General features: G+C 59.0%; 2 protein-coding genes and 1 non-coding gene across 11 annotated transcripts; all 3 read right to left on the reverse strand.

Annotated features, from left to right (window-relative positions):
* Nucleotides 1-141: 141 nt before the first annotated feature.
* Nucleotides 142-5,683, reverse strand: FBXW9 (F-box and WD repeat domain containing 9). Of its 2 annotated transcripts, none has more exons than XM_042978257.1 (10): nt 5,193-5,683; nt 3,909-4,048; nt 3,704-3,832; nt 2,144-2,283; nt 1,966-2,057; nt 980-1,128; nt 783-896; nt 563-652; nt 387-452; nt 142-313 (listed from the first exon to the last, which is right to left on the reverse strand). In XM_042978257.1, exons 1-10 carry the CDS (start codon nt 5,599-5,601, stop codon nt 239-241), a joined length of 1,404 nt encoding a protein of 467 aa, XP_042834191.1. In that variant the 5' UTR covers nt 5,602-5,683; the 3' UTR covers nt 142-238. The 2 variants fall into 2 exon arrangements, with proteins under 2 accessions (XP_042834191.1, XP_042834192.1); XM_042978258.1 differs by having other exon boundaries at nt 2,144-2,256; nt 5,193-5,681.
* A 1,428-nt stretch (nt 5,684-7,111) lies between these two features.
* On the reverse strand, nt 7,112-26,074 carry TNPO2 (transportin 2). 8 transcript variants are annotated; one of them, XM_042978263.1, is made up of 25 exons: nt 25,806-26,074; nt 21,040-21,151; nt 20,347-20,422; nt 20,115-20,264; nt 17,525-17,631; nt 17,305-17,438; nt 17,129-17,210; nt 16,932-17,054; nt 16,715-16,833; nt 15,575-15,635; nt 15,307-15,472; nt 14,948-15,100; nt 13,388-13,613; nt 13,012-13,183; nt 12,470-12,556; nt 12,283-12,390; nt 12,038-12,196; nt 11,404-11,491; nt 11,119-11,217; nt 10,450-10,545; nt 10,080-10,185; nt 9,699-9,798; nt 9,546-9,620; nt 9,286-9,413; nt 7,112-9,201 (listed from the first exon to the last, which is right to left on the reverse strand). In XM_042978263.1, the coding sequence occupies exons 2-24, from the start codon at nt 21,136-21,138 to the stop codon at nt 9,306-9,308; spliced, it is 2,694 nt and encodes an 897-aa protein (XP_042834197.1). In that variant the 5' UTR covers nt 21,139-21,151; nt 25,806-26,074; the 3' UTR covers nt 7,112-9,201; nt 9,286-9,305. The 8 variants fall into 8 exon arrangements, with proteins under 8 accessions (XP_042834197.1, XP_042834200.1, XP_042834201.1 ...); XM_042978266.1 differs by having other exon boundaries at nt 10,080-10,155; nt 25,806-25,940; XM_042978267.1 differs by lacking the exon at nt 25,806-26,074 and adding an exon at nt 22,645-22,717 and having other exon boundaries at nt 9,312-9,413; nt 10,080-10,155.
* On the reverse strand, nt 13,263-13,332 carry LOC122236825. Its single transcript, XR_006215072.1, has one exon. It is a non-coding gene; the product is annotated as a small nucleolar RNA SNORD41 (small nucleolar RNA).
* Nucleotides 26,075-27,351: the final 1,277 nt, after the last annotated feature.

Here is a 27,351-nt window from a genome sequence, read left to right on the forward strand (position 1 = left end):
ACTGGGCCCAAGGGAGGGGAGCAAGCAGTCCCCTGGGTGGGCCTGAACGGCAGCCTCACCTTCCCTGGCGCGGGGCGCAGCCCGGGGACACTGCCTAACCGTGGCCCGGACTCCTCGGGCCCCAGGCCTTTGGGACAGGGCGGAGGCGGCACCGGCGTGGGGGAAGGTCCCCCGAGAACAGAAGCCCTGGCCCAGCCTGCGGGCCGGCAGACCCACATCCACATCCACGTCCGCCTGCTCAGGCCTGCAGCCGCCAGACCTCCAGCGATAGACCCCCAGAGGCAGCTACCACCAGGTTGCCCTCGGCACAAATCTGGGAGGGCAGGGACAGAAGTAGTCAGGGCCGTTCTGGGCAGCTGGGGAGGGTGCACAGGGCAGGGCCTTACCCCGTTTAGCACATTGTTGTGGCTTCGGGTGCAGATGGTCCTCGGTGGATCCGTGGGCACGTGCACCTGGTGAGGGGCGATGCGCAAAGGTCAGGAAGTGCACCTCTGACCGGCGGCGGGGGCGGGGGGGGTTGAGGGGGGGCAGGGAAGGGAGGGGGCCTGTCTTGGGGCCTCACCCGGATGGTCTTGTCGGTGGACGTGGTGTACAAGGCCCCCAGTGAGTGTTTGATGCCTGTGATCTGAGACCTGTGGCCCACGTCAAAGGACTGCGGAAAAGAGGGACAGGTGACACTCAGGTAAGGGCTCTCCCAACGCCAGCCCGACAACCACCCAGGGGTCGAGAGGTAGGGAGGAGGCCCAGGGACGGTTGGGCAAGGGGCAAGAGCCCCGGCAGACCCGGACGAGTTGGAAGCAGCCACTGTGGTTGGCGAAGACGTGCAGCAGGCCCTGGTTGTCACCAGCCCAGAGCTGGGGCTCCCGGTAGGACATGCAGAGCAGGTAGGAATCCAGCTGTGGGAGGGACGCGGGACACGGCAGCTCAGGCCAGGCCAAGCCGCAGCCCCCGTCCCTCCAGGCCGCAGGGGAGGGCGCACCTGCAGTCGCTGCAGGACGCTGTTGGCCCGGCGGTCGAACACCACGAGTGTGTGGTCCTCGCTGCCCGAGATGATGTGACGGTCGTCCGCCAGCAGCGCCAGCACCGCGCTGGAGTGCAGCCGCCTGCTCTTCAGCAGCGCCGGGCCCGCTTCGCGAGTGATGCAGGGAGGAGGGAGACGTCAGAGCCCCTCGGAGGGGGCCCCAGGCCCCTCCCCACTCGGCTGAATCCTTGGTCTGCCCCGCCCACCCGCATCCTGCAAGTGGTCCCGTCTTTCTCTTCTCCTGTCCCGTCTGGATCTGGGCCATCCAGGACCCCCAAGTCTCTGCCCTCCCATCTCCCATCGCAACCCCATCTGCTCGCAGTGCAGAGCAGACCTCGGCAAGTCCCAGCATAAAACGCTTCCTCCTGCCGACTGATTGGAGACGAGTCCCACCACCACCCATCACCCTGCTCTGGCTGTGCCTGGGCCAAGAGCCCCAGCCCTTCAAGTAAAAGAAGAATAAATAGACAACAGAAAAGGCTCATATGCTGGGCAGTGTTTATCCTAGGCTTTTTATGTGAACATTTACTCCACCAAGGCTCTTACTGTCCTCTCCTCCAATTAACCCTAGGGGGCTGGAGTCATTATCCACATTTTACAGATGCGGAGACTGCGGTTCGAGCTTGAGAGCGAGGAAGTGGTGGACCCAGGATTCTCGGGGGCTGTTCCACCTCCCACAGCATTGAGGCTCAGAGGCCCCTCCTCCGGAGCCCTCCCATCCTTCGCCGCAGGCAGAAGGGGGCTTCTGCCCCAACACCCGGCCCCCCCACCAGTTGCCTTGGTTGCCCCCAGCACAGCCCAGGCCACTCTTGAGTGGTCAGCCTCTGGTTGTGACTATCGTCCCAGCCAGGCTGTGAGGTTCAAGTGTCTCCTTCCCCGGCATGACCCTGGAGACCCCAGGCGGCCCTGCTCTCCCCACCTAGGCCCCAGGGCCCCTAGCCCACCTCTGGGGTCGTAGACGGTCACCTTCTTGTCATAGGTGCCAGTCACCAGGATGTCAGGCCGGTAGGACAAACACAGCACGGCCGCCTTGCCCCTGGGAACACACGGACCGCAAGGTCGGGGCTGCGACTGCGCAGCACCCGGCCCTGCCCTGCCCCCGCTGCCCAGGACCCCACACACTTTATCTCGCCAAACTGCTGCCCGTCTGCCGCCATGTCCCAGAGCTTCACCGTGCTGTCCCAGGAACCGGAGCACACGCGGTGGTCCAGCGCTGCCAGCGACCACACCCAGCCCTGCGGACCAGACCTGCGATCATCCCCCTCTCAGAGGTAATAAAATTTAGGGTCAGAGGACGGAGACAACTGACCCAGGGACCCAGAACAAGTCAGCTCCAAGTAGAGGTTAGGACTTAGGTCCGTGGGTCTGACTCCAGAGCCCGGGGGGAACACACCCACACAGAATATTCCTAAATCCCTGTGAGACTCAGCAGCAGTGGTGGTTTGAGGCCACCTAACAATGCGATTAAGAACGGGGCCTCCACTAGGGGCGCCTGGGTGGCTTAGGCGGTTAAGTGGCCGACCTCAGCTCAGGTCATGATCTCGTGGTTTGTGGGTTGGAGCCCTGCATCGGGCTGCGTGCCGACAGCTCAGAGCCTGGAGCCTGCTTCGGATTCTGTGTCTCCCTCCCTCGCTCTCTGACCCTCCCCCGCTCCTGCTGTCTCTGTCTCTGAAAAACAAGCAAATGTTAAAAAAAAATTTTTTTTAATTAAAAAAAAAAAAAAAATGGGGCCTTCACTCCGTGGCCTGGGCAAATGAAGTACCCTCCTTCAGTTTCTTCATTGAGAAGATGGGCACAAAAAACAGCCCCTGTCTCAGGAGCTAACGTGCACAAAGCACTGGCTGGTGACTAACTCCCCCCCCACCCCCCCGGCAGACTCTCTGAGGACAGTACTGTAATTGTGTCCCATTCTACAAATGAGACTGGAGCACAGAGAGGTTGCATCCCATGCCTAAGGTCACACAGCCAGAAAGTAGCAGAGTGGGGATTTGAACCCAGTAGCCTGGCTCTGAGACCAAGCTCCTGGCCACCTGCCTAGACCACCTCAATGACTGGTGGAGGTGCCCTCCCCAGCCATTTCTCACGAGATGCCAGCCATGCTCAGAGCTTTGTGATCCCCGCCGGCAGCCTCGTAACTGCCACCTGCCGTGCCCTGTGCCTCTCAAGGTCTGACTGACGACCACCGAGCGCCTGCGGTGTGTCCCAGCCTAAGCGAAGCTCTTCGTGTGCGTTCATCCCATTCATTCTCATCCGGACCCCACACAAAGTAGAAACGGAGGCCCAGAGAAGCCCTACGTCTCATCTAATGTCACACTAACAGTAGCAGAGCAAGATTTAAATCTCTGAGGTCCAGTGCCAAAGAAAACTCACGCCCTTAGCCACGGCGCCCTACCCAGGCTTCTCCCCTCCTACCCCTGTCTGGCCTCCTTTTTTTTTTTTTAATATCTATCTATTTCTCTCTCTCTCTACCTGAGAGGGAGAGAGAGAAAGAGCTCAAGGAGGGGCAGAGACTCCCAAGCAGGCCCTGCGCTGCCAGTGCAGAGCCCAGTGAAGCTCAAACTCAGGAACCGTGAGATCATGACTGGAGCCGGAATCCAGAATCGGACGCTCAACCGACTGAGCCCCCCCAGGCAACCTCCCCCCCTTTTAAAAATATTTATTTATGGCCTCCCAGCCCCTCACCTTGTGGGTGCTGTTCTTCTGGGTGCCCAGGGCCTTGACTAGAACTCGGCTGGGCTCCACCCCGAGCTGCCGCAGGTCCCACAGGTTGACGTTGCGATCTCGGGAGCCTGACAGACAAAGCGTCCCACCCTGGGAAGAGAGTGAGGCGGTGTTGTCGGGGTCACCCTAGCCCACCCCTGCCTGCCCCCCACCGCCCCTGCTTCACCTGGAGCAGCAGCACGGAGTCGATGGAAGCAAAGTGTCCGTCGGCCAGGCAGAAGTACTCGGCCCAGCGCCCGTCCTCGGCCCAGCGCGACAGGTGTTGTTCCAGCTCAATGCAGGCCGTCGGCCAGTCAAAGTCCTCCTCTGTGGGGCACCGTGAGCACAGTCCCCAGTGGGCAGGAATCCCGACATCCACACCAGCTCCAAGCCCACCTCTGGCTTCCGGGAAGCCCAACCTTCACCAGACTTGGAAACCGCACCCCCCTCCCCCTGTCCCCGCCCCGGGAGCCCTCACCCCACCCAAGGAGGCCCGGGATCTAGCTTTGGGACCACCAGCCCACCAGCCTTCCAAGCGGGTCTAGAACAACTCACCCCAGTTTCCAAAAATTGGGTAACTGGAGACTCAGTGCCGCTTTCCCAGGCCTCAGCACCCCCCCCCCCCAACCCTGAGGATAGTAGCCTCAGGACGTGAAGGTCCTGCCTCAACCCTCAGGCTAAGCCTCGGAACTAGGACTTTTTGCCTCAGTGATCTTAACCAGACCCAATGAAGTGTTGTCAAATTAGTTATCTGTAAACTTGGGAGCTCTGCCAAGATGTAGAACTCAAGCCCCAGGTGCAGAGAGTCAGTGGTATAATGGGGCTCCAGCAACTATGTTTATCAAGCTGTTCAGAAAAGTCCCATCAATTCAAGGTCACCAAAGCTGTCTTATCCCCCAGGGACCAATGACCTCAGGGACAGGATGAATTACCACCAGCCCTTGCCTAAGATCAGGCTAGACCCTGGGCTTGGGGATCTGTGATTGTGGGTATCTAAATTCTAGATTGGGTTCAAGGGTTGCGGGCTCTGGACCTTTAGACCATTCCTCACTCCTACCTAGGTCAAGACTCTAAGAGTGAGGGGCTTTGGATCACCAGTTGCTAGCTCAGCATCTATACTCAGAGGATTCTTTGGCTTACCCTGAGCCCCCAAGAGAGTCCAGAAGCTGAGACTTCAAGTCCCTGTGTCAACCACCGGACCCCAAGCCTGAGGATCCTTGGGTCCTGAGTTCAGGGACCCCAACCCCCCAGGATAAATCTCCACAGCCCCGGAACCCCAAGCATCTGGTTCACGGTCCACCCGGAAGGTCAGGGGCTTTGGCACCATCGGTAACTACCTCAGTCAGCCTCCACCCAAGCCGGAACAACCAGGAAGCCTGCTCCAGGGCTCTGCTCACAGCACCCCAGGTATCTAATCCCCTGCCCCAAACCCAATCTGGGCAGCTGACCCCGGCCCCCCAGGCGCGCGCACCTTCCACCACTGGGTAGGGCGCGCGTACGCGGCGCTGCGCGCGTAGTCTCCAGGTGACATGGTCACGCACGAGGTCGCGCAGCGTGTGGCACACGCGCGGCAGGACGTGGAGCACCAGACGCGCGTCTAGGTAGGCGCAGATCTCGAGCAGCAGCTCCGGAGGAAGGCTCAGCAGGCCCGGGACGCCCACGGGCGGACCCTTGGACGCCGCCCGCGGCTCCAGGGCGCCGGGGGACGCGACCGGAGCCGACAGCAAAGGCGCGCGCGGGAGCGCCTGCCCGACTTTCGGCGGACTGAGCACGCGGGCCACGTAAGCCTCGGCCTGCGCGTCGGGGTCGGGCTCCGGCTCCGGGTCCGAGTCATCGTCCCAGGCGCGGGGATCGTCGCGAGGCCCTGGGGGAAGCTCCATGGCGACCGAGTGGGCGCGGCCAGCCCGGCCCTGTCAGCCGACGGCCCCGCGTCCCGTCTCCTAGGCAGCGCGAAGGCACTTCCGGCGCCGCTTAATGATGTTGCAGCGCCGACCGGAAGCGAGTGGCGCGCGCGGAAACCGGCCGGGCCGTAGGACCCCACTGTTTTGAGGGCTCCCACGGTGCAGCTCCGTGGGCCCTGGGCTGGAAAATGTAGGTTCCTGCAACCAGCGTTTGTTAAACAGGCATCTGTGGCGGTCCTGATACAGACGGCCAGCCGACTCCGGGTTGACGCGGCTCGGCCAAAGGCATCGCTCACAGGAGACACCGGGCTTAGAAATGCAGTCTCTCTTCTGAGTTCAAAGTCTGGGGCTTTTATAGGGACTTCAACTCCTGTCTCTCCTTCCGGAGCCAGAAAGGTGCAGTTGTACTGCAGAGTCCCCGGTGAAACAAACCTCTGAATTCCCTATAATCGTTATTTCTCTCTTACTTACTGAAAGCCTCTCTTGAGCCAGGCGGTGTTAACCGAGCCACATAAATATCCCAGAGCACTTGCTGTTTTTCTCTGCCTCACTCTTTTTTAAATGTTCATTTATCTTTGAGACAGAGGGAGAAAGAGAGAGTGCAAGCGGGGGAAGGGCAGAGAGGGAGACGCAGAATCGGATGCAGCCTCTGGGCTGTCAGCACAGAGCTCCATGCGGGGCTTGAAATCAGGAGCCTCGAGATCATGACCTGAGCAGAAGTCGGATGCTTAACCGGTTACCACCTTCACAGTGAGGCCTCCCCACAGTACCCTACGGTAACACTGACCATTTTCCCAATGTTCTTTCCCCTCCCCTCTTTTTCTCTATGGGACAGATGACTGTTGCACTGCTTATCTCCTGTGCCCTCGCTAAAAATGTATGTTGAATGGATGCCGGATGCATGTCCGTGTCCGCTTTTCTCCCCCAAGATGATGCACGTGACTTTGGGCCCTATTGAGGTTGCAACAAGATTGTATTCTGAGGCTGTGTCCCCAAGAGCTTAGCAGTTTTTCATTTGCCTCAGTAACGGTCACTCATACTTACTTATTACACCTCCAAGAGGCCCGGTGCCGAGCTTTTTATAAAAACATCTAACCTGCCCCATGACCCGGAGTGGTGGGGTTAGGCGGAGAGGAGTGCTGCAAGGCTTTGCCCCTTAGTTTGGTCTAAGGAGGATGGGGATCTGCAACACTAAAGGCTCCCTTTTACTGAATTCAAGAGACCTGTAATTACATTCTGGAGAACACACTACACGTGTATGTTATGACATTTAATCTTAGTCATTCCCTTTCACCTTTCCATTTCACTGGGAAGAAAGGGGAGAGGCTCCAGGTACCAAGAAACGTACGCTGTTAATGCTTACCTACTTCCCTACTCCGCCAATGATTTCCTGAGTCCTGTGCATCCCTACTTCTAAAGCGTCCCAGGCAAGCCCCTCCACGTCTTTACTGCCAAAGCCGAGGATACAGGAGGCTGGATGGAGACCAAGTGTTTCACAAGAAACTGATCTTTACTCAACAAAGTTCTACACAAGTGGAATCTCACGCCACCTCGGCGCCAATCCCCAGCACGGCACAGTAACAAATGGACAGACCCTGGAGCCCGTAGGAGGAGGAGGGGGAGGGGGAAGGAGGGATGTGGAAAACAGAGGAACTGCAGATCGAGGCCAGTCAGGGTCTGCAGCCCTGGGCAGGGAAGAAGGTTGAGAAGCTGAAACTTCGTTGTGCAAAAATCAACCAAAAATAAATTAAAAAATTAAATAGTTTTCTTAAAAAAAAAAAAAAAAAAAAGAAGAAGAAGAAGAAGAAGAAAGAAAACTAGAACCAGGCTCCCTTTCCTGAATGGCTGGAGCCCCCCATCCTGGGTGGAGAAGGGGTTACCAATCCCAGCAGCCAGCCGCTCCACCCACAACCCCCAAGGCCCAGTAGAGGATGCCCCAAAAAACTGGATTACCAGAAAATTCAATGGTACCTAATTTTTTTTTCCTTTTTTTTTTTTTTTTTTTTTTAAACAAATGGCTTCCAGAGACCTGTTGGGAGTCTGACAGGGTAAGGAAGCCAGCTGAGTTTATGGAATGTGCACCATGTACCCCTTGGAATCGAGGCAGGGCCCGACCCTGTCTGGGAGAAGACACAAGGCTGTAACGGGGCCGGGTCCAGGGCCCTGCGGGGATGAATGGAACAAGTCCCAGGATGTAGGAATCCAGTCAAAGCCCCACAAAACGACCCCCAGAAAAGCAAAAAGTAAGGGAGGAGAAAAAGGAAAACATTAAGGGGGCTGCAGGGCCCGGTTCAGTTCTGAGGCCAAGTGAGAAGTGACCACACCCCCCTCGCCCCTCTAGGAGTGCCGCCCACACTGTGACTGCATCTCCAACCATTCCCAGAAGGTTCCCTAGAATCACTGCCCCTATCTGGTGGGGCCCTGTAGCCCGCTGGGAGCCATGAAGACAGGAAGCCCCAGGGACAGAGAGAGTGGGGTCGGGGGTGTACCACCTTCTCCTCCTCCAAAGCCCTTCATTTGCTTCTTGCTGGCAAAGCCTGAACGTTCATCCTCTGTCCCCACCAATTAAATGCCCTGGCCCCAGCCCTCGTGTTAAAACTCAGGCTGGAACCTGAGAGGAGGGCTCTTAAGAAGCACAGAGAAACAGACTGCCCTTGAAACGCACTTGCTTATGGAGAGACGCAGGGAGTAGAGGTCAGCAGCTCTGGCTGCCCCGAGCGCTCTTCAGGAAAAAGGTCCTGGCCCAGCGTCTTCAAAAGTCACTGGAGCACAGTGGGGGGAGAAAGGGCAACCTCTGGCCAGCCTCGGCCACTCCGGCAGTCCCCACTCTTCCGGCTGGGACACAACAAGGAGGGGGACGCACGGGCTGTGGATGCCACAGAGCCGGCAGGAAGTGTGCGGAGCAGGTCCGAAGCGTGCGCGAGCTGACTCGGGCGGCCTGAAGACAGCCGTCCTCTTCCCCCGCCCCAGGGTCCCGGCGGAGGCCCCCCAACCCACCCAGCCCTCCCCAGTCACCAATTCCGGCAAAACAGCAGAAGCTTCTTAAACTCTAGATGCAGGTTACACGGAAGGCCTTACGGGTTAACTCAGGGGTTCACTAATTCTACTGTCTCCATGCAGTCGGGGAAATGGTGGGGCGGCTGGCCCAGCCCGGCTGGCTGCAGCGCCGCACATGCGTGTGGCCACGTGTGTACATGTGAGTGTACGTGTCTCTACAAGGACCCCCCTCCCCGCCTGCTTTCCCCTCGCCTCATCCTAAGCCGGATTCGGTCGGCCGTGTTGAATCTTCCCTCCCACGAGGCTGGCCCAGGTGGGCTGCCCGAGGTGACCCCGATTGAGCAAAGGGCCCTTGCTGCCAAGAAGTCCCACCCCCCTCCCCTGTTTGTAGGATGAGTGTGGAGACCCCACCCACTCGCCCGCTGGCCGGCAGGCCACACACACCCGTGGCAGGTAGGTGGACGGGGAAGGCGTCTGGATTTGGGTCCCGCTCACTCCTCCCTAACCCCCCTCGACCAGGGCACGGCGACTTCCGGACGCAGCGTGCTCCCCAGCAACCCCTCCAACGACGCAGACAGAAACCTGTGGGGAGAGGCGGGGGTCAGGGCCTGCACCCCTCCGCCCCCCCTACAACAGCCACAGCACCCCCGCGGGCAGCCTCCTCACCTGGCGGTCGCGAGGCTCATCTAGACCCCATAGAAGGCGGCCAGCCTCTCCTTGAGCAGAGGCGGGAACTGCTCAGAAAACTGCTGCCAGTTCTCCTCCCCGACTTGGTCTTTGAAGCCGTGGAGAATCTGCGGGGAGGCCGGGGGGCAGGGGGTGAGGGGCGCCCCAGGCCAGAGCGAGAGGAGCTCGGCCTCCCTCCCCCCGAGGCCCTCCCGGCTGCCGACTCCCAGGGATCGCGGCAGGGCCACGCGGGAGCTCACCTTATAAAACATGTCCCGAAGGTCATCCTTCGGGCTCACCCAGGAAGCCACGGCGTCGCAGAAGAAAATAAAGTCCTGAAACACGACAGGTCCCGTGTGAGGGGCCGCCGGGCCCGGCCCCCGCACCTTCCCTCCAGGCCCAGCTGCCCCAACCTGCACGACGCCCCCGGGGTTGACGCCTATCATCATGCAGATGCCTCGGAAGGCCGAGTCCTTCTCCTCGTTGTCCCTGATGTTCCTGAGGGACGTGCACCTGTGGGGGAGGTGAGCAGCAGGCAGTGAGCCGGCAGGGCTGGGGCAGGATGGGCATCTGTGGTGGGGGGGGGCAGGGGGCGGGGGGGTCAGTGGGGAGCGGCAGGTCAGCGGGTGGTGGGGCCGGGGTGCGCTGTGTTTCTACGCAGGGTGGCGGGAGCGAGGGTTCGGCGGGCGATGGGCCGGGACGCGTGCACTTAGGGGCGGGCCTGCCACCCCCCCCCCCCCCCCGCCCTGCCGCCCGGCCCACCGTACGCAGGCCCCACGCAGGGGGGCACACACCAAGGCCGGATGAACTGCTGCAGCATGGGTGCCACCTCCTGTGGGCACACGTAGCCCAGGCGGCCGATGGTGATGGCTGGAATGGCAGAGGGACTCGTCAGGCGACCTGCAACCCCGAGCGGCCCCGGGACGGTACGTGGCGGGGCCTCTGGCACGAGGCACCAGCCCCGCCCCATGGGCCCCAAGGGAACAGGCCCAACCGGGGTCTCCCCCGAGGCCCACATCTCTCTCGGGGCTCTCCTCAGAACCCCCTTCCACGTCTTCCCAGAAACCTTCCCTGCTTCTTTCCCAAGGTCTCTTCGGCACTACCCTCCCGGCTGGGAACCCCATCCAGGTAAGGGGACGGCAACAGCTCAGGCCTGGCGCCCACCTGTGTTTTCCAGCAGCGTCTTGGGGGTGTTGGGCCGGTTGATGATCTCCACCAGGTTGTTGAGGACCATCTGCACGTAGGGCTGCATCTCTGCCCCTGGGGGACCGGTCAGTCAGAGCCCCGCACAGCCCAGACCACCCATGCTGACCTCAGCTGCATCTACACACTGACCCCCTGCAACCGCTGAGGGAACGGAGAACATTCTCCAGCTGGTCCCCGGCTCAGGACCCGTGGCCAACCAGGGGCAGACCCAAGCCTTCCAAACGCCAGAAGCTTCCTTGGAGTCACAGCTCCAACACCGGGGCGAGACCGCATTACCCAGATTCCCCGTGGGGGTAGGTGGGGAGGAAGAAAGCCGCCAAAGTCTCCCAACCAATCCCAGTGGGCCGACTGCGTGGGGGCGGGAGGTCGCCAAAAGTCCAGCCAGAACAGGCCGCCTGTCCCGCCTCTTTAGGAAGACCAATCACAGACGGCCTTTCAGCCATTTGGGAGTCTCCCGGCGGAAACCACTCAGAGAGGTCTTCTTGCCAGACCAACTGCGGCAATCCTCAAGGAGCACCGGGGCTCTCTCCCCAGGGGCCTGGCAGGCACGGCCAGGGGTCTGCCCTCAACAGGGAACAGACCGATGTGGGTGACAGCGCGGGGCCCGTCAACCTGCAGCACACTCACCCATCTGCATGCAGATCTCGCCGATGGCCCAGGTGGCATTGTTGCAGACAGAGATGAACTCAGGGTTCAGGTTGGTGCCCAGGATGGGCATGAACTCGGCTGGTGGGGAGAAAGAAGAGTGCTGGGCAGGGGGGCCAGCCAGGGTGAGCTCCCGGGCCTGGCCCGGGCAGACCCCATCAGACAGTACGAATACATCCCGATTTGGTCATTGTCCTCCCAGGGTCGTTTCTCCATCACTCGAGGCCAGGGCTGGGGGTCACGGGGGTGACGAGATGGGCATCATACCGATACAGGGCTTGACGTGGATGAAGCAGGCTTTGGTGAGATCTCCCAGGAGGGCGAAGGAACTCTGCCGGACCTCAGGCATGGAGTCCTGGGGGGTCAGAGCAGGGCTGGCGTGGCAAGATGCCCCTCCCCCCAACCAGCAGGGGTCCCAAACTAATCCCTCCCAGCAGGCCAGCTAGGGGAGCAGCCCGGGGAGAACGGCCTGACCCTGCCACTTCCCGTCGTGGAAGCTCAAGGCCCCATCACGGGCACTCGGGGCCCGTGAACTGCAGGGCTTTGCTCACGGTACCGCTACAGGAAGCGGCAGGGGTTAACTGCTGCCCGTCCGGAGACCCTGGGGGTGCGCACATACGTCAAGTGGGAGGGGCTTATGCTTTCCTATTTCCTCTTTCTACCTTTGTTTTTGTTAGGAATCTCTATGCCCAACGTGGGGCTGGAACTCACGACCCCGAGATCAAGAGTCACATGCTCCCCGGACTGAGCCAGCCGGGAGCTCCTTGTTTTTCAACGAGATTTTACTCATGTCTTCTTTGAATCACTTTTTAAACTAAGCACAAGCTTTTTTTTCCCTACGGGTCCCTTTCTCCTGTTGTCCGCGGGGCACACCCCGGGCCCTTGCGAGGGGCCCGCCCACCTGCATGCACTGGAAGAGCAGCGTCATGATGTTGCTGCGGGCCACCAGCTGTTCCACGTGGCCGCCCAGGCCCTCGGCCAGGCCGCTGAGCAGGTCCAGTGCCACGATCATGAAGTCCTTGTCGGGGGCCTCATACTGCTCAGGGTGCTGGGTGTACATCTGGGCACAGATGGGGCAGGCGGGTAAGGGGAGCGGGCCCGGGCTGGGGCAGCCGCAGGGCGGGGCAGGGGTGGTGCGATGCTCACCATGGCCTGGGCCAGGGTCTTCTGCACCAGGGTGACGCAGCGCTGGTAGACTGGCTCGCAGTAGGGCAGGAAGCCGCTCTGCAAGGCGGTGGCCACCGATGACAGGCACTGGTCGGGCGGAAGGCAGGAGAGGTGAACTCAGGAAGGATGGGGCAGGGCTTTGGGAGAGGGCCTGGAGCCCACCCACCTCTAGCAGAGGGAAGAGGTCCTTGTCTTCGTCCTTGAGCTCGTTCCACTTCTGGATCAGCGGAGGCATCAGCTTCTGGATGTATTCCTGAAAAGGAAGCGTGAAGTTGGGGCCCCCCGCACGGGGGTGGCAGCCTGGAACCCGCAGGGCTCTTCGTGACTCAGAGGCACCTATCGCCTGAGTGATGAGGTCTGGGCTCCTTGCTGTGGCTCATGGGGCCCTACAGGGCCTTGCCATCCAGCCAGACCCCCAGGCCCTTCTCGTCCCTAGTCCCGGCCTCCCCTCTCCGCCCCCCTCGGAGCCCAGGTCGGCGCCTCCTGGTTCCCGCAGGCCCCTGAGTTTCCCCAGCACAGCACTTGCCACGCTGTCGCATAACCGTTTCCCCCGCTAGACCGGGAGCAGGGCGAGGGCGGGGGCAGGGTCCGTCTGTCTGCCTCTCGAGGTCACGGCCATGTCCCCGGCGTGCGACACGAGGTTGCCGCCAGGTCACTGGACGCAAAGGGGCGTGAGGATCAAGAGAGGGAGATGCCGTGGGGCCTCACCGGCTGGTTGAGGTGGTGGCCCACAGAGTCAGCCAGGGTGCCGATGGCATCGTAGAGGATGAGCAGGTTCTTGTGCTGGTACTTGCCGAAGGCGAAGACGAGGGTGTCGAGGATGTAGCTGAGGTAGGGCACCAGCTCTGTGCAGGCCTCCTCCTCCAGGGTGGCGAAGGCACTGGAGTGGGGAAGGGGTTTAGGGGGGCGGCCGCAGGCGGGGCTGGGCCCTGGGTGGGGTTGTGGGGAGGGCATGCACCCGGGATCAGCCAGTACGAATACGTGAGAGATCAGCGTGACGTCAAGGGTCAGGAGTATCATCACTTCCCAGGAGGCAGCCAGTGGGGCAGGGGTGGGGGCCGTGGGGCCAGGGCTTGAGGGTCACCTGCAGGCCGCCTCCTGCACCCTCTTGTTGCCATCCAGGATGCGCTTGAGCAGCTCTGTCATCAGAGGCTTGAGGTGCATGTCAGGTGGCTGACTGACCACCCAGTGGGCATAGCGGCTCAGCGTCCAGCAGGCAATGGAGCGGACCAGGGCCTTCTTGTCTGACAGGCACTGGATGAGGTGCGGGATCAGCTCGGGCAGGTAGGGCACCATGCCCTGCATGCAGCCTGCAAGCAGCAGCACAAGGGCAAGCCTGAGCCCAGCTGGGCCTGGCCACACCTCACCCTCTGCACAGAGCTCAGTGGCACCTGCCATGGGGGAGGGGGACACTGAGGCTGGGAGGTTGAACCACAGACACGATGGCTCAGTCACAGAAACGGTGAAAGGCAAAGCCGCGATGGGAAGCAGCGTCAGAACAAGCCTTTCCCCTCCACTGGCTCTACCCCGTGACAGTCACTCATTAATTCACAGATGGCCGGGCAGCACGGTGACCAAAATGGTCGGGAAGTAATTTTCCTTTTTCAACCTGCACTCTACGCCCGACGTGGGGCTCGAACTCACGAGCCCAAAATCAAGAGCTACACGCTCCACTGAATAAGCCAGCCAGGCACCCCAAGTACTTTTCTTTTGAAACATTTCTGGGGTATTTGTGCTTTTTCTATTTTTCACATTTTCTTAAAAAGAAAAAAAGCTACACATGAATCTCTTGTTCGGAGAACACAGATAACAGCACGCCATCTAATGATCCAAGACCCAAGAACTATTTTAACCAGTTACGGGTCAATCCCTCGAGATCCTTTTCCACTAAAAGCTAGGACGCCTGACATAACCCGTTAATTCACGTTCCCGTGCTAACGTAACGTACGTTGGGCCGGTTATGTGAGGAAATCTTTCTTTAGATAAACTTTAAACACACGGCTCCTGTTGTCGCGTCTGAACTTTTTATGAGAGGCCTGGAGGCTGAGGCGGGCACTGGTGACACCTGTAACTCAAGCTGTACGTCCCACCGGGACGAAGGAGCGCAAAAGGCGCGAAAAGGACAGAGGTCTGCGTAAATACCACCGGTGGACTCTTCCGATTCACAGGCCAGCCTGGGAGCTGGTGGCAGGCTAAAGCCCAGCCGCGCCCTGGGTGACCGGGGAAACGGCGTAAATCTCCCCGCACCCCAGTTTCTTCATCTATGCGCCCCACCTCATCGGGCTTGCGCTGAGCCCGGGGGACCGGGCTGCCAGCCGTGGGGCAAGCGTTGCAGGCTGCCTGTCGCTTTTCCGACCGTAACCGTGCCGACAGCCTCGCAGAACCGCTGTCTGTGAGAATTCAAGGGGGGGGGCGTGCACTGTGGGGTTTGGGGGTTCCATTCAGGCCCACGGGCCGTGGGGAAGACTCACATCCCAGAGCTGTCTGGAGGGCGCAGGGCAGGCCTCAGAGAGAACCTGGGGGTGGCGTCGCCCGTGCTGTGCGGCCACACCCCGGACACAGCCCTGCCTGGGCCGCCCCGTCCCGCCCCGCACCAGTGAGGGGCTCAGGGGCCAGGCCCCTACCAGGCCGGCGGGGCACTCACCCTCCGCGATGGCGCCCAGCACCAGGATGCCCGACTCTTTGACCACCCACTCAGGGTGGAAAAGGAGCCCCTTGAGCAGGGGGAGAAGGTGGGGTAGCAGCTCCTCCCGGAAGACGTTGGCCAGGACGTCCAGTGCAGCTGCCGAGCACTTCCCTGGGACGAGAGGGGTAGGGGAGGGGGGCAGAAGCAGGGAGGCTCTTTGGGCGGCTGCCAGCCTCCTGGACCGTATCCCCAGGATCAGAGATCGTGATTAGAGTCGTCACGATCTGCTCTGAGGAGGCCCCTCATCACCTCCCGAGAGGCAGCCCCTGGGCTTCCTGCCCCCGACCCCCCCAGGTCCCACAGGCCAGGCCACGCACTCAGATTCCAGTCGGACAAAGCATCGTCGTCGTCATCGTCCTCTGCGTCCTCCGAGCCATCAGGCCGCTCGGCCTCATGGGGGAGCGTCACTGTGCGCGACTTATGGAAACGTGGCTTGATGTCCTGCTCGCTGTCAGGGACCGCCTCGTCCTCTTCCACGTCCCCCTGTGGAAGGCCAGACAGATCACTAAGCACCACCAGGGCTCGCAGCCCCAACGCCCCAGCCCTCACCTGCCTGTTCACGCCCGGCGGTCGGCCCAGACTGACCTTGAGCAGAATGATGTCGATTTCTGAGTACTTCATCCCGTTTACCAGGATGGGGATCAACCTGTGGGGAGAGAGGCTGTTCACTGGGATGGGACGCAGGGGTCCCCAGGAGGGCTCACAGCCTGGGCAAAACGGAAGCAACAAGGAGCCAAGGGGCAGTGTATGGAACTTAGGGCTATTATCCCAACCTAGTCAACCATGGTCACTGGGACAGAGCTGACATGACTCCTGGCTCCCCACGAGGGCTCTTGACCCAGACCTGGCCACTCAATGAAGTCCAGACCCCTGAAAACGCCAGAGAGCTTCAAACGGTGGCCGAACCCTAGCATGCTGTAAGGCAAGGACATGAGGCCCTTCCCTGGGACGGGCCAGATTAGAGAAGAAACAGGCAGGGCAGCCAGGCGCCCTCAGCTGGTGCCCACGCACCTCAGGAGAAAATGATTCATGACTCGGGGATAGGCGAGTGATCCAAGTTGGCCAAGGAAGGTGAGCCCTAGGACTTTTGCTGGAGATACTGGTTGAGAGAGAATTTCTTTATTCTGAGGTTCCTAAGCTTGAAGGTAAGCAGAAGACCACAGCACTACCATGAGGGAAGGTCATGCCTGAGGACAAAGCCAACACAGGAGTAGGTCTGAGACTACACAGACATCTTTGACATCCTTTGAGCACCTGGATCCAGCTATGCCTGCAGCCTCTGCTGATTTTTCATTTCTTTCACCTATAATTTACCGCATTTAAAAAAAAATTTTTTTTTTTTAACGTTCATTTTTGAGAGACAGAGAGAGACAGAGCATGAGTCGGGGAGGGGCAGAGAGAGAGGGAGACACAGAATCCGAAGCAGGCTCCAGGCTCTGAACTGACAGCACAGAGCCCGACGCGGGGCTCAAACTCACAGAGCGTGAGATCATGACCTGAGCTGAAGTCGGACGCTTAACCCACTGAGCCACCCAGGAGCCCCCACATGTTTAAGTCATTAGAAATTATCTTCTTATCGCCTGCCAACCAGAAACGCACAGGGATCGAAAGTAAGCGGAGACAGAGAACACAGACCGAGACTAACACAGGAGACAACCAGAGGGAAGGCAGAGTACAGCGAGGGGTGGGGGCTGAGGTGGGACAGAGGGCAGCGGTGGCACTCACTGGACCAGGTGGGAGGCCAGGACTTCCTTGCAGATGGGCTGCTCGGCCAGCGTCAGCCAGAACTCACAGGCCTCCAGGGCCACGTTCTCATCGTGGTCCTGGGTCCTCTGCAGCATGTACTAGGGCAGGGTGGGAAAAAGCCTAAGGCCTGGCCCAGCCCGGGGCGACTCCCCACCGGCCGCCCACCCCACAGCACGCCCGGGCTAGCCATGCACACCTGGATGATGCTGTGCATGTGGGGGATGAGCCTGTCGATCCGCACTTCCAGCAGCATCACCAGGGCACGGCACACGTTCTTCCGCACCTCGGGGTCGTCGTCCACGGCCAGGGCGAACAGGTGCTGCAGGGAGGGTGGGATCAGCTGCAGCCCGGCCCTCGGCCCTCGCCCTGCTCACCCTCAGCCCGGCAGCCCACCTCGATGAAGGTGTCGATGTTGTCCATCAGCGCCTGGGCCCGGTCCATGATGAACTGGTTCACACAGGCTATGGCATGGGACCTGGCAGGGAGGGGGGCACGTGGGTCGGCCCTGACTCCGCCCCCGCCCAGCCCCTCCGCAGACCCCCGCCCCTACCCTGGGAAGCCACACCCACCGGATCTTCGGGCTGCAGTGCTTGAAGAACTGTAAGAACTTGGGGATCATGATGTTGAGGGGCCGGTTGAGGGCATCGCTGTCCAGGAGCTCGGATGAGTCTTCGCAGATCTTCTGCAGGGCTCCGAAGGCCCCCTGGGTGGAGAGGAGCGGGCAGACGGATGTGAACCCCAGCCCGGCTCCCCGGCTCCCGGCCAGGCGGGCCACAGCCGCTCACCAACCTCACAAGTGTTGTAATCCTCCGAGTTGAGCAGGTTGCACAGCTGGGGCAGCAGCTCGGGCCACATCTGCAGCTCGCCCTTGGAAGCGATGGTGGTGATGAGAATGCCTGGGGCAGCCGGGAAAGGACGCCGCCTCAGGCTGGGTGCGGGCCTGCCGCGCACTCGCTCCGCTGGCTCACAGGCTGTCCGCGCGCGGTCCCCCAGAAGCCCTACACGCTCCTTTCGAGATCCTCGGGGCCCTACCGTAAGCCAGCTGTTGCAGGCCCAGGGAAGCAGCACAGAGCTACATACAAAAGCCCTGCCCTTGGGCGCAGACTGCCTAGTGAGAGAGGCTCCGAGGTAAAAATAAATCAGCAAAAGAACTGGGAGGCTAGATGCCAAAAGCTAAGGGGGGAAAGAAAGCAGAGAAGATGGCCGGCAAGGGCGGAGAGTGAGGGCAGCAATCTTTTTAACGTTTTTTTTTTTAATTTTTAGAGGGGCGCCTGGGTGGCTCAGTCGGTTAAGCGTCCGACTTCGGCTCAGGTCGTGATCTCGCGGTCCGTGAGTTCGAGCCCCGCGTCGGGCTCTGTGCTGACCCCTCAGAGCCTGGAGCCTGTTTCGGATTCTGTGTCTCCCTCTCTCTCTGCCCCTCCCCCATTCATGCTCTGTCTCTCTGTGTCTCAAAAATAAATAAACATTAAAAAAAAATCTTTTTTTAATTTTTATAAAGTTTATTTAGTTTTTGAGTAACTCTACACCCAAGGTGGGGCTGGAACTTACGACTCCGAGGTCAAGAGTCGCATGCTCTTCTGACGGACCCAGCCAGGAGCCCCAAGAACAGCAATTTAAAAACGGGTGGCCAGAGCAGGCCTTGCCCAGGTGACGCTTAGCTCTCTGAGCAAAGACCTGAAGGAGATGAGGGGATGCTGTCCAACTCCCTGGGGAAAGGGCGTCCCGGGCAGGTGCAAAGGCAGGCTGGGTGTGCTCAAAGACAGGTGAGGAGCCAGAGGGGCTGAGCAGGGGGTGGTGAGGGTGGGGAGCAGGTGGAGGCGAGGGCTGAGAGGTGACAGAGGCAGGTTGTGCAGGACCACGTAGCCTTGGGGAGGCCTCGTACCGCTGATTCGAAACCCAAGTGTGAAGTGCAATACGCGAATGAAGGGCAGGGCCGTGAGACGGTCTGGTGGCTGAGCCGAATACGGCCGAAGGGAACACAGGTGAGGGTGACGTAGACATAGGATTTAAAGCCAGGAGGTGGCAGTGTTTCCCCAGCAGGGTGAAGCTGTCACTGCCATCACTCTAGATGACTCTGGCTCCTGCTTCTGCTGGAAAAGGGGTGACCTGCGGTGGGTAGGCTCTGAGGACTCGGGAGAGCAGTTCCAGCCCTGTCCCTGTCTGTGCGAACTTGGCCACGTGTCCTAACCCCTCTGTGACTCAAAAGGGGGGGGGAAAAACCCACTATGGGTCCCTAGGGATGTTGGAAGCTTCAATGCCTTAATTCAAACACTTAGAGCAGAACCTGGCTATCTAGTGAACTCGGGAAGTCCAGATCCTTCTACTGGTCTCACAGTGGGTATCGTCGGGGCTGAGGGTCACTTAACAGAGGACGCAGGCCCCAAGATCAGCACTTCTGGCAGGCCCAGTATCTATTCCAACTTAATACTATTTTTGTGTCTTTGTTGCATGTTTTTAAGGTTACCTGCTCTTTATGGCAAACAAACATCTTTTCATTTAAAAGCTATCTACAACTTTAGGGGGGGCCTGGGTGTCTTAGTCAGCTAAGCATCCGACTTTGGCTCAGGTCATGATCTCACGGTGCACAAGTTCGAGCCCTGAATTCGGGCTTTGTGCTATCAGCACCGAGCCCCCTTGGGATCCTCTGTCCCTCTCTCTCTCTGCCCCTCCCCTGATCATTTTCTCTCTCTCTCTCTCTCTCTCTCTCTCTCAAACTAAACAAGTAAACTTAAAAAAAAAGCTAGATACAACTTTCTTCTAAAAGCAACGTTAAAAAGCTGACAATTTAAAGAATACCAACATAAATCCATTGGGGGTCAAGTACAGCTCAGTAAAGGTGGGGGAAAAAAAAGCAAGCTGGTAACAAAGTATTGAGTTGGTGTTTATCAGTAGTGAAAAAGCTTGGGGTAAAACAGCTAGAGAATTCTCCGTCGTCCTTCCCTTAACTTGTTCAGGCAGCCCTCCGAGAGCCAGGAAGGCTCCAACACAAAACTAACTCCCGTGTCATCTCATTACTGGGGAGAAATAGCCGGAGACGCCCAACTCCTCAGGACAGGGAGGCCTCGGGTTCTAACGTGCTACACCCTCAGGGCCTAAACACTGAGTGATGGCCTCAAAAGAAAGAATGGCTATTTCGGGGGGAGTGGTTCAGAGCACAGACCTGCACTGGCCACTTCTGAGCTCTGCCACTTACCGGGTAAGTCCCTTAACATCTCTGTGCCTCAGATTTCTCATCTGTAAGATGGCAATCGTAACGGAACTACCAACCACGGTACTGGAGCCTTCAGTGAACTGATACTCTTAACAGGCTAAAAAGCTCCTTAGCTGAGAGCGAGAACTCAGGGGTCCTCACTGGCCGATTCCCACTACCCGCTCTCACCTATGGTGGCTCGGATGAGCGAGGAGGCATCGCCAATGTTGTTGAGACACTCCTGTTTGATGAAGTCGGCCACGGGTGGCGGAAAGCTCTGGTAATGTGCCTTCACGTTGTTCTTGAGGATGAGACCGCTGAGGGACCGAGTCGGCTCGTCTGGGGAAAAAGGGCCGAGGGTCAGGGGACCACAGGGGAAGAAGCGGGGTCCGGCTGGAGTGGAGGGGCGCTGAGGACATACCTTCCGACTTGAGTCTGGTCAGGACAAAGATCAGGTAGTTGTTGAAGTCGGGAAACTGGTTCAGTTGTTTGAGTTTCTGCCAGGCTGTTAAGGGACTTGGGAGACAAGGGCCTTCCCCTGGTGGGTCCCCTCACTGTCCTGTGGCTGAAAGTCCCTCTGCCCACTGGGATGAGGTGGCTAGCTCCTGGGATCCCACCTGTCAAGCTCCATGCCAGAATAACACAGCACTTCAGGCACCTGAAACTCATCCAGGTGGTGGGGGAGCATGGCTGAGCCCCTCTGTCTGAAGGAGGCGGCTGCCACTCAGTGCTGCTCGCCACCAGTCCCACGTTGCCTGCTTTTTTAAAAAAAGAAGGGAAGTCATATTTTCAAGTGAAACTTGCTGATGGTTTAAGTATCTTAACCTTTAAGTCAGAGTATTTCAAACCTCGATTGAAAAAAATTAATCCTGACGGTGAAACTAACCAAACGGCCCAGTGCCAGTGAACGGTGTTCCTCCTCCCCCTCCCCCACAGGGCCACATTTTCTCTGCACGTGGGACCCAAGGGGTCGGATCCCTGCTTCTCTGCCAATTGTAGCTCCTGACAGAACAAGAGTCTGGGGATTAGGGAGCGGGCCCCTTCCTCTGGCCTTCAGGGGCTGCAGATGTCTGCCCAGTTCCCCCTGGGCCCGGAAGGAAGGAAGGAAGGATACATCCTGCACGATGCGCTGCGTGGCTGTGTTTGGCGACTGCGAGTCTTTGAGCAGCTGCAGGACCTGCTGCAGGCCCTGCTCATCTGGCTGCCAGTCCATGGCGCGAGGTGAGCTGCGGGGGTAGGGGCCAGGGTCAGCGCTGGGTCCCAGGGGCCCCGTGTGAGCCCCGGGCTGAGCCGCCGTGGAGGTGGCCGCAGCGGCAGCACGACGGGAGCGCCCTCGGCGGACAGGCGGGGGTCGCCCGATCCACACCAGCCCAAGTGCGGGGTCCCGCCAGCTGCGCCATCCACGTCCGCGCAGTCTCGGGCTAGGGAGCGCAGGCGAGGGGATATGGAAGCGGGCCACGGGAGGCGGTGGCGGGGCCCCGGCGGGGCCTCATCAGGCCCAGCGCGGCGCCTTCGGCCCAGGGCAGCCCATGCTGCCTCCGCCGGCTGCGGGCCCTACGGCTTCCGCCAGCCTCACGGCCGTTAGGCAAGGCCCCAGCCACCTCTCCATCCAGCGGCCCTGCCCCAGACCGCGACAGCGCCCCGGCCCCTGCGGTCTCCCTGGTCCAGGCACGGTCCCCAAAGAACCCTCTTCTTCCGAAATCCAGCCCTCACGCTCCGCCAGATCCCAGCCGCCTCCTCCGCCTTGGTCTGGTCCCTGAGCCTCCCCAGATGCACGGCCTCAAGGTGCTCCAATCGTCCCGATCCCTGCCACCTCCTCTAATCTGTCCCTCCAAACTGAGCCGGATGCCAGACTCTCCTCTTTTTGGCCTAGCCAGACTCCATCCATAGATTCCCCTTCATCGGGCCCGAAGCAATCCCCAGACAGGTCCGAGTTCCCTCTCGGAAAGACAGCCAGCCAAGCCCGCCCACCCCACGAAAGATGACCCCTGGACGGGTCCCCGTCGCTTTCCCCAATCAGGTCTGGCCAAGTCTTTCCCCCCTCCCGCCCCCTGCCCCAGTCAGCATTAACTCCTGCTGACGGATCTCTGCTGTTTCCCCCAATCAAGTTCGGCCAAGCCCCCCACCACCTCGAGCCGGAAACCCACTTCGTCCGATCTCTGCAGCTTCCCCCAGTTAGGCCTGGCCGCCAACACCGCCCGGAGCCTTCCCCCCAACGGATCCTAGCGACGCCTCGAAGTCAGACCCCGCAAAGCCCTCTAGAACGAAGTCTGACGCCCCTCCCTGTCACGGTCCAAGAAGACCCCCCAACTTTTCACCGAGGCCTCCCGCAACCAGACCCAGCCAAAGCTCCACCAAAATAGCCCCCCCACACACACCCGATCCTCGCGATGTTCCCCAATCAGGCCCTAAGCAGTCCCCAGACGCTTCCCCCAGATCCCCTCCAGCCCGACCCCAGCCGCCCCACTGGCCCGATTCTCGAGGCACCAGAGTCTGGCCGGGCTCCGAGGCCCCACCCCCTAAGCCCGGCTCGGTTTCCCCCTCCCCCGCCCCGGCCCGTTCTCGCTGCCTCGAGAATGGGGCCCAAACCAGGTTCTCGGCCTTTCCCAGTCAGGCGCGGTCCCGACGGCCGGGCCGCGCGCGGCGCAGACCCGGACCCCGGCGGGGGTCAACGCAAGCCCGGGCCGAGCCCGTCAAGCTTCGGGTAAGGCCCACTTACCGGGCCCCGGGTGGCAGCAGCGGCGCCTTGCGCTGCGGCTTCTCCTGAGACTCGCGCGGAAGGAGGGAGCCAAAGAGAGGGAATAAAAAAAAAAAAAAAAGAAAAAAAAAAAAAAAGAAAAAAGAAAAAAAAAAAACGCGGCCGTGGATGGGCCGCGGCGGCTTCCGTACACCGTTCAAACTGGCCCAGCTGAACCAATGGGGAGAGGCAGTCATAACACGTGGCCTGGCTCCGGGGAGAACCGGTCCCCGCCGAGACCAGGTCACGTGACAGGAGAGTAGGCGGCTCTCCTGGCCTCTCTGGCCGTTAGGTCTTCCCAGCGTCTCGTTTTCTCAGCGTGTCTCACGCCCGCCTGACAGCGGCTCTTTGCTGGGAGCGGAGTTTGGTGGCGCGTGGGGACTTCAGGTGTTTGGTGGACCCGGTAACCTCTCGGCCACAGCTAGTTGAGCCTGTCCCCCCACTCCTCCAGGAATTGAACTGTGTCTTTCTCCTCGCATCCAGAGGATGCTCCTGGGAGGAGCACAGTAAGCGCCCTCGTGGAAAGACCAGAGAAGACTTAGCCTAGGGTGGATTTTAGACCCCAGAGACAAAGGAAGGAAAGCCGGACAAAGGGAGCGGAGCACCTTTGCGTTCCTGAAGAAGCCTCTGCCACATTTTGTGTTATTTGCTTTCCAGTACCGTTTCATACTTTTTATGCGGATCTGAGAAAAACCCACATGAATATGAAATTCTAAATGAAATTAATAAACGCTGAAGCAAAAGGCCTAAGTTGAATAGGGTGAAAGAGCCCAGTAGATTTAGGCAAGGTCAGGGTCATGATGAAAGGCATCTTCGTAATCATTTCGCCACCTGAGAACAAAGTAGGGCACCCCTTTTAAGAGCAGAGCAGGATAGTAGGGAGGAGCTGGAGACCCTGGAGCGCCTGTTTCCCTCTTCCTAGCCAGGCCAATAACAAGGTGGGCAACCTCCTGCCGCTTTGAGCCTTGGTTTCCCCACTTGTCAAATGGGTATAAGAACAGTTTGCTGGGTTGGAGATCATCACGTTAAGCATTACCAGGCCTGCCGTAAACTGTCTTTAAAAACGTGGCTTTTACCCACCCCACCCCACCCCCAGACCTCAAGGCCGTCCTTTCACTGTATTCAGCCACACCCTAAACCAATATTTACTGAATTGACTTAATCAACTAGGCCTCTAATCTCAAAGGGCAAGCCAGCACTGCCTCAAGAACTTTTTGGTTTCAGGGCAGGCAGGTCAGTTTTTGCCCCAACCTGGAGGAAGGAGGCACGTTTCTCAGCCCACTTTCCATTAGCAAAGTCAGCCCCCCTCCGTTCATTCATGAAAAACAGGTGCCGAAGACCTCTCCACTGGGGCCTCCCAGGTTTCAGAAGGATCTGATGGCGCCGAACGCCACTCGGTCGGGGAAGACTCCCTACAGGAGCAACCCAGTTTCCCACCTTTGCTGTACCGAAACCCGGCTGGAGAGACACGTGCGGAAACCCGCCGCCTACGCATGCGCAATGGCCTTCCCTCGCTTGCCCCGAGGCCCCAGAACTACAAATCCCGTCTCACCGCGCGCCCGCGTTGCCGCGCTTACGGACTCTGGCTGTGACTCAAAACCCGGGGGTCTGGAACCCACCCCCACCCCCCCCCCCCGGAGGTGGGCATTGAGCAGAAGGAAGAGTGACATTGAGGGGCTGGGACGGGAAGTTTCGGGAACGGGTGTGGGAGTTTTCTGTTCAGGGTTGGGGATTGCTCCAGATAAGGGTCAGGTGGGGAGAGAGTTGGAGATGGGCGAGAAAATTTAATGCTCACCTTCTTTTAATATGTCAAGTTTCAAAAAGAAAATAATAAGTCAAGTTCCCATTGGTCCCGCGCCAAGCCTTGGGGGAGAGGAGAGTTGGGCAGAATAAAGTGACCCACCCTGCTTTTGTGGTCCAAGGTATCGGCCCCTGTGTGATCATGGAAGTCTTTCTTCCTCTCCCCATCTAGTGGATTTGAGTACTGAATCCAGACTTTTTCCCTCCTTTTTTAAGGGAGGCTCCATGCCCAAAGTGGGGCTTAAACTCACAACCCTAAGATCAAGAGTCACACACTACTGAATGAGCCAGTCAGGTGCCCTCATTTCACTATTTCTTAAGACCTACCCTACTGCCTGTCAGGCAATTTCCTAATGTAATTCTCACAACAGCCCTGTACACAGCAAACTTACTTCAACTAGAAATTTACTTCAGCTAGAAACAGTGCAAAAAAGAAACTCAAGGAGCTGGTGCTCCACTGTTAATCTGAAATGGGAGACAAAGGCCTCTCCGTTTACAACAGTGTCTCTGCTTGAGCATCTCTTCGCGCTGCTCCCATGCTTAAAGGTCACCATACGTCCCCCAACCCAAGCCAACTGCTTCACCCAGAGAATAATGACAGCTGTTTCAAATAATGTCAGGGTTAATGTTGACTTCATCAATATTGCCCTTGCTTTAGAACTTGACTCTGGGGTGCCTGGGTGGTGCGGTCGGTTAAGCGACAGATTCTTGATCTCAGCTCAGGTCATGATCTCACAGTTGGTGAGTACCGGGTTCTGGGCTGATGGTGCAAAGCCTGCTTGGGATTCTGTCTCTCCTCTCTGCCCCTCCCCTGCTTGTGCTCGCGCCCACGCTCTCTCTCTCTCTCTCTCTCCAAATAAATAAACTTAAAAAAAGAAAAAAGATCTTGACACTGCCGATGCTTCTGTATTTTACCCCTATTTTATAGATGAAAAACTTGAACCACAGAAAGGCTAAGTGACTTACCCAAGATCACACAACCAACAGGCATCAGAATAGTTTGAAGCCACGACCGTGTGACTCACCAAACCCTGAATTTGATTCTCCTTCCCCTTCAGGCTTTCCCCAGGTCACGACTGGTGAATGCAGTGAAGGGGGATGCTGGGACTCCATCAGCATCTCCTGCCTCCTGACACTCCAGAAAAGAGGCTGAGCTGCTGCAGGGGCGACCTACTTCTCCCACTTGTGTTTCTTTTTAAAGATCCAGCGGCTGCTGGTGCCTTTGAGGGAGGAGGTAAGGGTGGCGCCGTCGGCCTTCTATGTCCCCTCCCCCAACACTACATCCCCGAGGCCGAAGTTACACCTGGGCCAGCTCACCATCCCAAAAAACAGGAGGGAGAGACCTTTGAGCCAATGTGGAAGATAAACCGGACAAGCCTTGCAGCAGGAAGTTAGCAGGAAGCGAGAGGGGCAGGTCTCCTTGTCCGAAGCCCGCTACTGCTCTTCTCTTTGAGGAGCCAGGGGTGCTCTCAGCTGGGTGTCTTTGCACCTACTGTTCCTTTGGCCTTGAACACTTCCGAGGATCTTCACTGCTCTCAGAATTTGGGGCAAATGTTAACCTTCTCGGGGCCATCCCTGACCAACTGAAACTTGCCATCTCTCCCACGCTCATCTCTGCCCCCCTTTCATACACCCCCCCCACCCCCATAGAACGTATAACCTTCCGATGTGTGATGTGTTCTGTATTCTATTGTTTCTTGTTTCCTCATCTAGAATGTTAGCTCCACTAAAACAAGGAGTCTTGCCTGTCTGGGTGCTCCGTGTCTGGAAGGCCCACCCCATCCCCCACAGGCTGGATCTGTCAGTCTGAGGCCAGGTGGATACCCCTTCAGCCTTCGTCCCTCTGCCTACACAGGTCCCAGGCGCCAGGTGGCCCTCACGATCTGCCATCACCTTCCAAGTCGTGGTCCTCCTGACGGAAGGGGGATGGGAGCCTGAATCTGGGATGGGGAGGAGTGCCAGCTGCTCGGCATTCCTGCACGGGAAGGCCTGGGAGGTGGGCCCAAGGCTGGGGGGACCCAGATGTCACTCCAGGTCTAGGAGACTCGAGAAGGGATCATCAGGAGGCACGGGCGTCTTAAAGCGTTTGTGGGTTCACTGGAGAACAGGCAGCCAGGCAGCTTCCAGGAGGGCACAGAAGTACAAGGAGCACTAAAAGGACACGAGGGGAGTCAGGCTTCCTTTAGGACACTCCATCCCCTGACATGTCAACAGTCATGTTCTGCAAGGTGGCATCTGTGCTGCTGATCACATATACGTAAGGGTGGGGTCGACCCAGCCTCCCTGGGAGGGCTGCAGGGAGCTGGCAGGACAGAGCAGCCCTGCCAGAGTCCAGATCCTAGCCCTGCTCACTTCCTCAACCCCCAACCGTCCACCTCTTCCCCTCCCCGGGTCCCGGCCCAGCCTCATCTCTGGGTTCTGCCCCAGAGCCCTCTTCAGTCTGTTCTCCACACAGAAGCCAAAAGGGGCCGGGGCGCCTGGGTGGCTCAGTCGGTTGAGCGGCCGACTTCGGCTCAGGTCATGATCTCGCGGTCCGGGAGTTCGAGCCCCGCGTCGGGCTCTCAGAGCCTGGAGCCTGTTTCAGATTCTGTGTCTCCCTCTCTCTGACCCTCCCCCGTTCATGCTCTGTCTCTCTCTGTCTTAAAAACAAATAAACTTTAAAAAAAAAAAAAAACTTAAAAAAAAAAAAAGGGGCCTATTAAATATAACCTGTGGCTCCCAGGCTCATACTGGCCCCCCCCCCTCCCCCAAGGCTTCTTCTAAGCATGAAGTCCCAAATCCTGACCCTAGCACACAAGGCTCTGTATATAATCCACACACCCTCCTCACTTTAGGCTCAGTCATACGGGCCACCTTGAAGCTCCCCACAAAGGCCCCATGTTCTCCCAC

The sequence above is a fragment of the Panthera tigris genome, chromosome A2 (assembly GCF_018350195.1).
Source record: "Panthera tigris isolate Pti1 chromosome A2, P.tigris_Pti1_mat1.1, whole genome shotgun sequence".
Lineage (NCBI taxonomy): Eukaryota > Metazoa > Chordata > Mammalia > Carnivora > Felidae > Panthera > Panthera tigris.